Source organism: Nicotiana attenuata, chromosome 12 (genome assembly GCF_001879085.1).
Source record: "Nicotiana attenuata strain UT chromosome 12, NIATTr2, whole genome shotgun sequence".
In the NCBI taxonomy this organism is placed as follows: domain Eukaryota; kingdom Viridiplantae; phylum Streptophyta; class Magnoliopsida; order Solanales; family Solanaceae; genus Nicotiana; species Nicotiana attenuata.
The window spans coordinates 44,952,805-44,966,818 of NC_032000.1; the positions used below are offsets into that span (position 1 = coordinate 44,952,805).

General features: G+C 36.4%; 1 protein-coding gene across 1 annotated transcript; it reads right to left on the bottom strand.

The window, feature by feature from the left end:
- On the bottom strand, nucleotides 5,327-13,812 carry LOC109235640 (2-alkenal reductase (NADP(+)-dependent)-like). Its single transcript, XM_019401820.1, has 5 exons — nucleotides 13,408-13,812; nucleotides 8,162-8,339; nucleotides 7,294-7,460; nucleotides 6,451-6,533; nucleotides 5,327-6,015 (listed from the first exon to the last, which is right to left on the bottom strand). Exons 1-5 carry the CDS (start codon nucleotides 13,627-13,629, stop codon nucleotides 5,637-5,639), a joined length of 1,029 nt encoding a protein of 342 aa, XP_019257365.1. The 5' UTR covers nucleotides 13,630-13,812; the 3' UTR covers nucleotides 5,327-5,636.

Below are 14,014 nucleotides of genomic sequence, written 5' to 3' on the forward strand. Positions count from 1 at the left end.
TCAGCATTCTAATAATTTTATAGACGTATGGCGCAAGCTGAGCAAGGCAAACATCGTAGTGATGATAGAACTCCTCCAGCAATGGAAGGAGGGGGAAAGAATAACCGATAAGGAAAGGATAAGCGTATAGAGCGCAGTATCTGGGGTGATGAACCTATACCACGCCCTCACCAGCCGGGATAAGCTCGACATAATTCGGAAGGCCGAACTTGGCTTTGAGTTCCTCCAATTCTTTAGACATCATCGTCGATAAGAAAATCTCGGGCACAACGTTCGGTGATCGGGTGAGGTCGGATCTAACGTCAGGATTGCAGGGGAATATTTCCTCCACTAACGAAAATACTGCATCATCAATAATGACAGAAACATCCTCCCCATGGGAAGGAAACATAACTGCCAAGGGAGCAACACGACTCTATTCACCAGTGTTTGAGGGTGAGTTGGACATGATGCAAAGTGATAAAGAAGAATTAAAAAATGGGAAAAAGTGGGGATGATGCAGGGCAAAAAAATGAGGAAAGGAAGCTCAGAGAAGAAAAATACAGAGACGAAGGTTGGTGCTCTGAAAAGCTAGAAGAAACAAACTTCAAATTCAAGTTCAAGAACCACTATTTATAGAGATTATGGCACTAAACCCGAAAACGGCTCGTCATATTTGGCACCGGAATCGAAACGGCAGATCCAAGCAAGGTCATGCGTGAATCGAAGCAACGTATCGAGAATATGCGTCATAATGACGCATGATGTCATGACGTTACTCTAACCCTTGGACAAGATAGCTCTAGCAAATCGCCCGGGAAACCTGAGGTATTTGAAATATGCGGCCCACAGAGGGCCACGTTGCTTTTTCGATAGGACGTTTATGACTCTTGTAACCTGCTCGATAAATTCGACCAAAGCGACATTATCTGCTCATTAAGCTCGCCTGCGAGGACGACCTCAATAAATGGAGGGACTAACTCTATGGGTCAAAAATTATCTCTGATATGATCAAACCATGTTAATATTAAGGAGGCATTCACAGAATGCCACGTGTCATCAATACGACTTTAACGAAGGCCCGCCCAAGGACGAAATGGCCCTAAAGCAATGAAGGGTGCGGTCGAAGAGTCAGCAAAGATCAAGGTCGAGAAGTCGTCGTAGGTCAAGGTCGAGGTCGAGCATCTTAGACAGAGTTATAAAGGCTAGTTCAGGGATAGGACAAAAAGGAGAATATTCTAGTGGATATTCTCTGTACCTGTACTATTAGGGTTTTTAGGAATATGTTCCATATAAATAGAAAGAGACATAATGATAGGGGACAAAAATATTCACTTGTAAGAAAACATATTGACTTTATAGAGAGAATTTGACCATATTACAAGTATACAAAACAATATTTTTACTAAGATTCGTGTCTAACTTTTTCACTTGATCCAAAAACAACCTAGGCGGTCAAAGACTTATCAATTATTCATCATTGTCAGAAAGAATATCCACAGATCTCTCCCCTTTTCGGGTGACTCACATGTTGTATTTACTTAAATACCATTCATTGCAACTTATTACTATTTAATGCTATCTTCCACATTTTTGGATCATTGAATACTGCTATTATTGCTCGCATTTATTTCCATTCGATCAAATGTACATTCTGTCTATCATAAAATCGACAACCTTGCCTTTTGGATATTAATATTAGCTAAGATTGACTCTATTATATTTAAATCTAATTGGCTCAACGCAAATCTGAATTTTTAGGTCAAACAATCCAGGGTTAATTAAGTAATTTTGAGACTCTACAGCGCTAATTACCCACAATAGCGTAGAAACTGTTGCACAAGCCTTGTGTGTTGAACATTTTGTGCGTCGCTTGAGGTGTAAATCTTGTCAGATAAGACCTCCTAATATTTGCATGGTTTTATACTTACCTTGACTACATTATGTACATAAATACATGATCCACAGTGTATATGAAGCCTCTATGACAAGGATTACTTAAATGCATAAATCAACCAGACTCTAAGATACCCACAAGGAAAGTAGTAAGCTCACCATGATAAGTTTGAGAAGTGAGAGAGTTACCTAGTGATAATCCATGTCGTCCAAAAGTATCATACCTGCATCCATAAACAGATACAGCACCTCCGACCAAAGGGACGTAAGTACATATTGAAAAATATTCGTATACATAGCCAATCCCCCTTACATAAAAATAGGTCAAGATATATATATATATATATATATATATATATATATATATATATATATATATATATATATATGAGAAGGGACTATGCAAGTAGAATGAATCAATTTAATAATAGACGATAATGGTGATGGTTGGTGTTGGCAATGGCAGGCAGCGTACATGTTAGGTGGCAGTGATAATAAATAAGGTAGAAATGAAATGTTATATTCACAAGAATTTTTAAGTTGAAAAGATGATTTCAAGAACCTGTACAAGATTTGAATGATTTTATGCGCTAAGAAGTTGTTGGAAAAGAAAATACACGTAACTTGTCGAGATTTCAATAATTTAGATTCAAACACCCATCAGATGCAACGCAGATATATATAGAAGGCCATATAATTGATGCAAATGAAGGAAAATAATAGGAATTTTTACCTCCTATAGCAAAGGTTAACACTTTATTTATTTTAAATAAATACCATTTAAAAAAATTATATTCTATAGATACCTTTTAAGGTTTATAGCAAAATATTTAATTTTGGTTACCTCCTAGCCCTAAGCCACTAAATACGCTATTCAGTTACACTATTTTCTTTCTCTCTCTACTTTGATACATCCCATTCTCTTCCCCTACACGATGCTCAATCTCAAAAGGGCACGAATTTCTTTCTCTCTCAGTGAGGCAGCGATGGACCATTTGCTATATACACGAATTTCTTTCTCTTTCAGTGAGGCAGCAATTGAGTCATTCTACAACGAAGGCAGCGATGGACCACCAAAAGGGCACGAATTTCTTTCTCTTTCAGTGAGGCAGCAATTGAGGAAGTTCTGCAGCGAATCGTTTACTGTTTGTGCTTGGACTTGGGTGGCCAATGGTGGCTGCTGCGACCGAGGCGTGGCAGTTGCGGCGATATCTACCGGTTTACTCATCGTTGATTTAGAAGTAGAGAACCGGATTATTGAGAATGGACCGAGTAGTGTTAGTAATTTCTGCAACCGAAATTGAATCCAAAGGAGATGAAGCCTCCGATCGACGACGGCATGGGAACAGTGAGATTCAGAGTTTTTGCTCGACGGCGGATTCGACGGAAATTAGGGTTTGTTCTTAAACAAAGACAGCGAAGTTTGGAGCTGAGCAACTTGATTTTCTGTTAATATATTTCAATCGACGTATCACGCTGTATTTCATTGTATTCATTGTCTTTTTTTTCATTGTAATTCAATGTATCTCACTGTATTCCATGTATTTCATTGTATTCGTTGTCTTTTTTTCATTGTATTTCAATGTATCCTGCTGTATTCTATGTATTTTATTGTATTCACTGTCTCGCTATATGCCATGAATGTATTCATATGTTTTTTTAATTAATATAATTTATGTATTCAGATGTATTATATAATTTCTCTGAAGATTGCTATATTTTTGGGGTATTTTTCGGTTGAGAATCTTTTTTATAACTGAAAATACAATTTTTGTGTGTTATAATTGAGTTTGTTGAGTTATATTATGAGTCTATTATGTTAATTGATTCACTTTCCGTTTTAAAAACAGTGTAATCCCCTATTTCACGCCGTGAATACAGTCGAATACAATAATCTGTCCAGTTGTAATCCCATGTTTCACTCCATGAATACAGTCGAATACACTCGAATACAACAACTGATTAGCTGGACTTCCCTGATTCATGCCTATTTTTGCTACTGTATTCATGAATATAATAGCTTAAATACATCAAATACATCTTATAACCACAGAAAAGGTATCTATAATTCGTAATATAGCAAATGGTATCTATAGATGGCTAATTACTACTAAAAGATAATGCTTTATGAAAATTTCCCAAAATAATATCGTTGTTGCTATTAGAGCTTTCAAGTAACAATATTGTGGTAAAAATAGCACGGTCTAGCCAGTTTTCGGACTGGTCATTCAAAAATAGCCAGCGTTTACCAAGTCAATGAAAAATAGCCACTATTTTGCTACAACAGAGACCGGTCCAGCATAATATACTGGAGTTCGGTGCACCTGTGTATGAACTTCCAGCATATTATGCTGGAACTCCAACACACGGAAAGTTCCAGCATAATATACTGGAGATTCGAGCACTTGTATATGAACTTCCAGCATATTATACTGGACCGGTATACTTTGCTGGAACTCCAGTATATTATGCTGGAGTTCTAGTGTACTTATGCTGGAACTCCATCATATTATGCTGGAGTTCCAGCATACTTATCCTGGAACTCCAGTATAATATGCTGGAGTTAAGTATACTTAGGCTGGAACTCCAGCATAATATACTGGCGTATTTTCCGGATTTTGAACAAAGTTTTCGCTCAGATTTATCTTTACATGAAAAGTGGCTAGATTTCGATTACTTTTAAAACTGGCTATTTTTGAACGACCACTTGTAAATCTAGGTATTTTTGAATTTCTCCCAATATTGTGCCACTCTTTTTATGGGCTTTGGGTCCGGTTAACATGGATAATTCTGGAAAGATCAACTATTCCACGAAAAATTAGAAATAACAGATTGACAATTGATAATTAAAAAATAGCCACAGTTTCAAAAGTAATCGAAAGTTAGCCACTTTTTCATGTAAAGATAAAATCTGAACAAAAATACCCTAAAAAATCCGGAAATATAAGATTCCAACATAATGTGTTGGAATTTCATAATATGCTGGAATTCCAACATAATATACTGGAAGTTTATAGGCAGGAGCTCCATAATCTAGCATATTATGCTGGAACTTTCCATGTGCTGGAGTTTCAACATAATATGCTAGAAATTTATTCCCGGGAGGGAGCTCCATAATCTAGCATATTATGTTCGAACTTTCCGTATTATAGCAAAATAGTAGCTATTTTTCAATGACTTTGCAAATGATAGCTATTTTTTAATTACCAATATCAAAACTGGCTAGCCTGTGCTATTTTCACAATTATTCCTCATTCCCCTAAAGAGTAATAATCCCCTCTGTGAATTCAGATTCTTTCTCATTTCTCTTCTAATTTTCCTTAAAAGATTATTCTCCATTCGATATTTTCAAACCTTCAAAACCTTCTATTTTCCCCAAACCTCCACAACTATTTGCCATTGAAAATATCTTCCTTTAATCTTGCTCGAAATAATGTAATACTAAGAAGACTTTTCCTTTATAATATACTTTAAGAATATAATAAACTTTACAGCAAAGTCGCCCAAAGTATTAACATATTGCAGCTACATAAATTAGCAGCACAAACCTTTAAGCAGACACTTGCATTAAACAAAAACCATTACCAACACAATTGTTACAAACTTTAAACTCAAACAACTTTTAATCTATACAGAGTTGCATACTTGATAACATATTGTGACGCCCCGTTCCACATCGGACAGGGTTTGAACCCTCCACCTCAATTGTGGAAGGCAGGGAACTCACCAAGTGAGCTAGCCTTCAACCCCGACTTACAAGTTTATTCACGAGAAACAAGTACCAATTGCTTGCCAACGTTACGACCCGAGAAGAGGCCAACTAGAGCACCAGGTGCACTTTCAATGCCTTCAGCTATGTCTTCCACATATGTTACCTTCCCTTCTTTTATGTGTGGAGTAACCATTTCAACAAATTTTTGATAAAGGGGAAAGTAATCAGCAGCCAAAAATCCTTGCATACGGACTCGTTTTGAGATGAGACAGAACAAGTTATGCACTCCTTCAGACTGCTCGAGGTTGTATTGTGAGATGAACCCACATACAGCGATCCGTCCATGGATTCTCATGTTCAGAAGAACTGCGTCAAGCATCTTTCCTCCAACATTCTCAAAGTAAATATCAATTCCATCGGGGAAATACCTATTTTTTGAACCAAAACTTTGGTGAGAAATGTGAGTTCTAAGTTCGGGATCTCTCTTACTATAGAATTCCATGAAAAATGCCAAGGAGAAGGGACATGTTGACTAAGAGACGGAGCTAGTATTTGAACTTTATATGTTCTAAATTCTAGGATGGCGAATAAGGTGATAGTAACTGGGTTCCGAATTTTGTTTTTGTACATATTTAGTGAATTTTTTATACAAATATACAGTTTGAACAAACATTACTGGTTCGACCGAACTCGTACTTCGGCTTCTAGCTCTGCCCCCGCATGTTGTAGCTTCCCATTCAAGAAAATATGTCATTTGTGTTAATACTTCAGTTTTAGGGATACAGAGGTTTTTGCTGCTAGTTACTCCATTTTCCAGGCGAAAATGAGTCTATTTTAGAAGAAAAAAGAAACATGAGACTTACCTCTTCAAAGCTGCAGATAAATCCTGTTCCTCTTTATAGTTAAATGCTTCATCAAACCCAAATTTGTTCTTCAATAGTTCAACCTTAAAAACGTGAAAAACAGCGAAAAAAGTTGAGTTCAAAGCAGAAGTACTACTCCATGCCTAGACTTATATGATCATCTTCGCGCAATATTACCTAACAGCAGTATTAACAGACTTCAAGCAATATTATATACAGTCAAACATCTCTATAACAACCGCGTTTGTTCCGATATTTTTTGGATGTTATAGTGAAGTGTTGTTATGGACGACATATATTATAACATAATATAAAAAATCGGTTCTAAGAAAAACCTGATTTTTATAGTGAATGGTTGTCGAATAAGGATGTTGTTATAGAGATGTCTGATTGTATTGTCGTGAGCAATCAAACCAGCTAAGAATGAATAAAAATGAGATATTTCTCATACACTTCCAGATGGTTTAGGCAGTGTCTTTCCTTTTTCTTTAGTCACAAGTTGCTGCTAGGTTATCTTTAGGAACCAACTCCACCTTCTTGCTGTCCGGATACTGATACTTTATTCATCTAATCTCAAACCCCTCATTTGGAAAATGATGTTCTTGACAATAAACTACTGGTCTTGATTTACTAAGCAACAAATATCTTAAACTAAAATAGAGATGACTAGCAACGGAAAGAGAATTTTCCTCCCGATCCCTCGTTAAGAGGCATGGCGGGGCAACAAAAGCCGGTTGACATTAGTTAACATGAATATCATCAAGATTCGGACAATCTTTGAAATTAATCACATTGAACGGATCAACCATTGTGCTGAAGAATGGTTCTTGAAAGAGAGGTTACCTTTTCTTTGCTTCCAGCACTTCCAACAACATAGCAACCCGACAGCTTTGCAAATTGTCCGACGAGCTGGCCTACAGCTCCAGATGCAGCAGAAACATACACAGTTTCTCCCTTCTTTGGGGAGCATAGCTCATAAAAACCTCCATAAGCTGTTATTCCAGGCATCCCTAGGAATACAATTACATTGCTTATCTTTCTATCGTTTTTACACTAGAAATTTTATACTTATCTTTGTCTGAAGTGTGAACTTTGTCTTTCTAGATGCAGACAAACCCAATATAATCAGCAGGGGATCTCAGGAAACTGTTCCCAACTCAGAATTTGGGACAAATATAGACCTTGGCCTTCATTCTGTTTCCACAGTGAAAAGAAAAAGAAGAATTTTTCCAGCTTGAATATGGATATGAACTATGACAAGGAAAATTAATCCTTACAAATACAAACTCTGGATTGTTTTTTTTATAACATATTTTGAAAAGAAAAAGAATCAGTTCAACAAAGATTGTAGCATTTTCTTGAGATATAAGTATTGAAGTGTGTAATCATCTAACATCCCCCTGCACGTATAGGAGGGGACTGGGGACATCTCCTACGTGGACAATAAAACATGGGCGTCAAATAATGGATAAACCAAGAACAGAGATGAGTTTGACTCTTACACCATATTATAGAGTGTGATCATATGCTTTTAGATAAGACGGTCACACAGTACTAACAATAAGTACTAACTTGCTTAGAATTCTATTAACTCGAAGTTCCGATAGCCAATTTTAAATCTCCAGCTGGGCAGGCTCAACATATAACTACTTCAGGAAATTGAATAAATCTCCACATGGTGCTTATGATATTTTTTGACAGAATAACTTACCAAGGATTCCTGTATAGTAGGAAAGAGGCACATCTGTATTATGAATTTTGAATAGACTGTCAGGAGCTTTAATAATGCTGTATTCTTCCCATCCAGTAATTCCCCAAACTAAGTCATCTTTCTTGAATTTTGGATGAGCTGAATCCACAACTTTAGCCACTCCAAACCCCACTATAGGCTACATGAAAAATGATCTGGTAAGTGATAATAGTAGAGAATCATAGTTAGCCAAATTAAAATTGGAAGGATTCGGTTGCCATTCATGTAAAACTTGTAGAATTTGACAGCAATAAGTAAATTTTGGTCCTTTTTCCATGGAAAATCTCGATTTAATAGATATTGGTAAAACTTCCATATCTACAATAGATATTGGTTTTCCAACTATTTAATTAACTTAATATTGATCCTCCTTGTTCAAATAATATCATTAATTAAGTTAGTTGCTCTTAAATGAAGCGACATGATCTGTGAGGTCCAACCTCAACTTAGAGTTTGAGATTAAGGCTTCGTTTTTAGAGGCGGATCCAAAATTTAAATTCTATAGATTCAACCTTTAAGGTATTTAACATTGAATCTATTATATTTTTAAAATTGTGGGTTCTGACCTACTATTTGTTATAATTTTAATACATTTTTCACATATAAATTTATACTATTTGTTATAATATTCAGATGAACCCGATGCTAATATGCTGATCCGCCTCTGGCCGTTGTTGTCGTTGTTGTTCTGTTTGGATGGTTGTTACGTATCGTTTCATAATGTATCGTATTGTACTGTATTGTGTTGTACTGTATCGTTTGATAAATACAATGTTTGGATAGATTGTGTCGTTTGCCATCGTTTCATGATATCACGCACCAGCAATATAAAGAATAAACTTGCAATATTATAAAGAAAAAATATGATACAGGGTAAAATTATTATATAAAAAAGTAGGGTAAATGATAAAATAAAATTATTTAATAATAATAAAGAGTGAGATTGAGAGAAAAGACAAGGTAACGACACGACCACACCAAATCGGTCGTTACATAAAGTGGCATATTTCGTCGTTATGTAACGACGGATTTAACAATACGATACAATAAAACTTAAGTTACAATCAAAACAAACATCGTACTTAAGGTAACAATACGATACAATACAATAGGTAACAACCATCCAAACAAGTTGTAAGTCAGCTGTTGTGGCACCATGTATCACAATGTTTTACTGCCTCTTTTCCATATAATTATAATTTGTCTGTTTTCTACATTAGGACTCGTTTGGTAAGATTAATCCCGAGATTAAATTTGAGATGAGTTTATCCTGTGTTTGGTTGGGATAAAATCGTGGCATAATTAATCCCGATTGTAGTGCTTTTTTATCCCTATGGGAGGGTGGGACAACTAATCCCAGGATAATTAATCATGGGATAACTTGTTTCCCAACCAAACGACCCTGTGGAACTATCAAATTAATGGCAACCTATGTTGATTTTACAACAGAAGCTGAAGAAGCTTAGCCGCAGATTGAGTCAATGATCAAGAGAGTCTATTGGGGATGTGTTTGAACAAGTGAATGAATGGGAAAATAAAGTACATATTGTGGAAGAACTGGATATGAACAACAACAATGACCTCACCAGGGCAGAGCTCAATAAGACTAAAGCTGAGTATCTGAGATGGCTCTCAATGCAGGAATCTCTTCTTAAGCAAAAATCCCAAGTGAAATGGTTCGAGGAAGGTGATTGTAATACCAAGTATTTTCACAACACTATCAGGGAAAGAAGAAGGAAGCTCCAACTACATAGAATCAGAAACCATAGAGGAAATTGGGTGCAAGGTGATGAGAAAATTGGAAAAGCTGCTATTAGACACTTCAAGAAGCTATTCAATCTGGAAAAAGTTGATGTCGACAACAAAATTCTTGATTGTATCCATAGTGTCATTACTTAAGAGGAAAATGATATGCTTGCTTCTATGCCAGATGAGGAAGAGATCAAGGATATTATTTTTAATATGAGTGCTCACAATTCAGCAGGTTTGGATGGGTACAATGGGGCCTTCTATCACAGTTGTTGGCATATTAGCAAAGAAGATATAGTTGCATTTGTTCAGTATTTCTTCAAGGGCAAGAGTTTAACTAAGTTCTTTTCGCATACCTGCTTGGTCCTTATTCCTAAAACAGAGTCGCCCTCTGGCTTCTCTGATCTTAGGCCTATTAGTTTGAGTAACTTCTCCAACAAGATCACTTCGAAGATCTTAACCAGGAGGCTCAATTCACTGCTCCCTAATTTAAACTCTGAGAACCAAAGTGGCTTTGTCAAAGGAAGACTAATAACTGAAAATGTGTTGCTTACTCAGGAGATTGATCAAGGCATCTCTGACTACAACAAGGGAGGTAATGTGGTGATCAAGCTAGACATGGCCAAGGCATATGATAGGATGAATTGGTCTTTCCTTATCTCGGTACTTAGAAGATTTGGTTTCTCAGAGGGTTGGATTGATCTCATCTGGAAGCTTATATCAGATGTTTGGTACTCAGTGATTATCAATGGCAAGAGAATGGGATTTTTCACTTCAGCTCAGGGTCTTAAACAGGGTGATCCTCTTTCACCATCCTTATTCATATTAGGTGCTGAAGTGTTGAGCAGGATGTTAAATAACCTGCAACACAATGACCATTTTACCTCATCTTCTATGAGTATAAAGGGTCCTTATATTAATCATCTTGCCTATGCAGATGATATTGTAATCTTTAGTAGTGGGAATAGTAAGTCTTTGAGGCTGATTATGAAGCAAATTCATAAGTATGAGGAGCTCTGGCCAGAGAGTTAATGAAGACAAGTTTTTTCTTAACCTCTCCTAAAGCAGGTGCTTGCAGGATCAACAGGATCATTGGTGTCACTGGTTTTAAGAACAAGGATTTTCCTTTCAATTACCTTGGATGTCCAATTTATATTGGTAGAATTTTTTATGAATATTTTGATAATATGCTGGCCAAGGTAGTCAATAGGCTTAATGGTTGGCATGGTAAATTGTTATCCAGTGGTGGCAGGCTAATTCTCATCAAGCATGTATTACAGTCCATGCCTACTTATACCCTCACTGCTATGAAACCTCCTAAAGGGATCCTAAATTTTATGGAAAAATATTTTGCTAGATTCTTTTGGGGAAATTTGGGGGACAAGCATAAATATCATTGGAGTTCCTGGAAGAACCTTTGTTATCCTAACGATGAGGGGGGCATTGGAGTTAGGAGTATGGAGGGAGATCAGCGATACTCGAACTATGAGAACCTGTGTTATCCTAAAGATGAGGGGGCATTGGAATTAGGAGTATGGAGGGAGATCAGCGATACTCTAACTATGAAAAGATGGTGGAGGTTCAGGACTCAACCTTCTTTATGGTCTTCCTTCCTACAAGCTATGTACTGCTCTAGGAAACATCCTGTTGCTAGGAAAAGTTATGCTAATACCTCTCATGAATGGAAGAACCTTATGAGGATCAGGAAGAAAGCAGAGCCTAGTATGATCTAGAAACTACATGCCGCTACTTGTAGTTTTTGGTGGGATAATTGGACAGGGGAAAGTGCATTAGCTAATTTCTGTCATAATGTTCGTACCCCTGCCAAAACTCCTGTTAAGAACTTCATTCAGAACAATCAGTAGAATATTGATAAGCTTCAAAGAATTGTCCCTACTCACATGGTTCAACAGATATTGAAAGTTGAGATTGGCCCTAGCTCCCAACCTGACTTCACCATATGGAATCTTTCCCATGACAGACACTATTCTAACAATTCTGCGTGGCAAATTAATAGGAACAAGAGACAACAGGATCCTTTTCTTGCTAAAATCTAGCATAGTAGTATCCCTCTTAAAATGTCCTTCATTTGTTGGAGACTACTAAAAAGAAAACTTCCTTTTGATAATACTATTAGCAGGTTTGGGAATCAGCTAGTATCTAGATGCTCTTGCTGCACCAGGCCTGACGTAGAGTCCATTCAACATGTCTTTATGGAGAATGATGCTGCTCAGTATATGTGGAATAAATTTGGATCTCCATTGGGGATTAAACATCAATGTTGGCAGGTAAATAGAACCATAAAATATTGGTGGGACATGAGACCTACTATGATTTTGCAGGTTACCCCTATTGTGATAATATGGGAAATGTGGAAGGATAAATGTGCATGCAAATATGGCAAGCAAAGGAAGGTGTCTACATACGGAATGGAGCATCAAGATTCATGGAGTATGAAGACAATACTTGGAGAGAAATACACCAACAATGATTTCAATTTGCCTTGGATAAAGCTATGTTAAGCAGTGGAACATCTTAAACCTTAAACCTGTACCTAGATGGAAGCAGGTACTCTGGAAGAAGCCTCCTAATGACACGGTCAAGATAAACACTGATGGAAGCTATAACACCAACACGGGCAAGGCTGGAATGGGTGGTATAGAACAAGGAGATATTATCTTTGCTTTCTCAGTCCCTGTCCAGTGTAACAGTAACAATGAAGTTGAAGCATTAGATGCTATGTATGGGATTAACTGGTGTATTATTGATGGATATACCAATCTTTGGCTGGAACTGGACTCTAAGATTATCTCGGATATGCTAAGGAATAGAGTCACGAATAACTTGAAGCTTAAGACCATTATAGAGTGCACTCTACGGTCGCAGACTTCATGACAAAAAAGGCATCTGACCAAGCTATGGAGTCCTTCTATCAATCTTATTATAGTCTTCCTAAAGAAGCTAAAGCAATTTTCCAGTTAGACAAAACCCAGCTTCCCAGCATAAGACTAAGATATGACAAAGCTAACTTCTATATATGTCAGTTAATTATTTTTTTGATGTACTTATCTGAGGTTTAGAATAATGTAGGGGAACTCTCTCCCCTAATACAGCCTTTTTTTTGCTCTATTTGACAAATTGGTCTATACTAATACTCCTACTCGGTATACAACTGAGTAGTTTTTTTTTTTTTTTAAAAAAAAACAAACGAAAAACATTTAAGAGTCTTAATTAAGAGTACTTGTCTAAACTGCCGTTTATTGATTTTCTTAAACTTAAATATCTCACTTATTAATTGACACCTACTAATAGCAAAAAGGTTGAATTTGGAAAGAATTGAAAATTCTAAAACATCAAATATCTTAGAAACAATTTCAGCCTACGGAAACAGTAATAATATAAATTGGATGTAATAAAACTTAAAAATTAAACATAAAAAGGGAGGAATTCTGACTTACAGAGCCAGGAGTAAAAGAATCAGTATAACTGCCCTCTGTTTTCTTCATACGAGGTCTCATGTAAGGATCACACGACAAGTACAGATTTTTCACCAACACAAATTTGGAATCTTCTGGAACCTTCATTTTTATGGTGCTGATTTTCAATTCCATGTCTGATTCCTTAGGAAAACCATTTACATAATCCTTTAATATGATCTGCTTGTTACTAACTTCCTCCATTTCCACTGTAATTTGAACAAACCTTTAATTTCTTAGTGCTGGACTGGAGTTTTGAAAAGATTATGAAGAAGAAATTAGCGTGAAAAATGTGAATAGAAGTTGAGGAAGATTTCAATATCTTATTGAATTATTGCTTTCTATGGTTGGGTCATTAGTTGCTTTAACTATTTCTGTCTTTTGCAAGGTGGCTATTTGCTGGTGGGGGTTCTTTCATATGTGGAACCTTTTGACTTTTTCTCCAAAAAGCAACTTTTGTTGGCTTTTAGTGTTTCTTCCTTTTTAAAAAGGGTTATATTATGTGGCCGAATTACCCCTACTATCAATAAACTTTTAAGAATCACCCTACAGTCCGTCAGATGACTTAGAATCTCCCAAATTATTTTAA

What these genes read in the sequence shown, in the direction of transcription:
- LOC109235640 (XM_019401820.1), bottom strand. Translation starts at nt 13,629, where the DNA reads ATGGAGGAAGTTAGTAACAAGCAGATCATATTAAAGGATTATGTAAAT. An exon ending in ATTCTTTTACTCCTGGCTCT is followed by an intron (nt 8,340 to 13,407) that starts GTAAGTCAGAAT and finishes TTTTTCATGTAG; the next exon opens with CCTATAGTGGGGTTTGGAGT. An exon ending in CTACTATACAGGAATCCTTG is followed by an intron (nt 7,461 to 8,161) that starts GTAAGTTATTCT and finishes TTGTATTCCTAG; the next exon opens with GGATGCCTGGAATAACAGCT.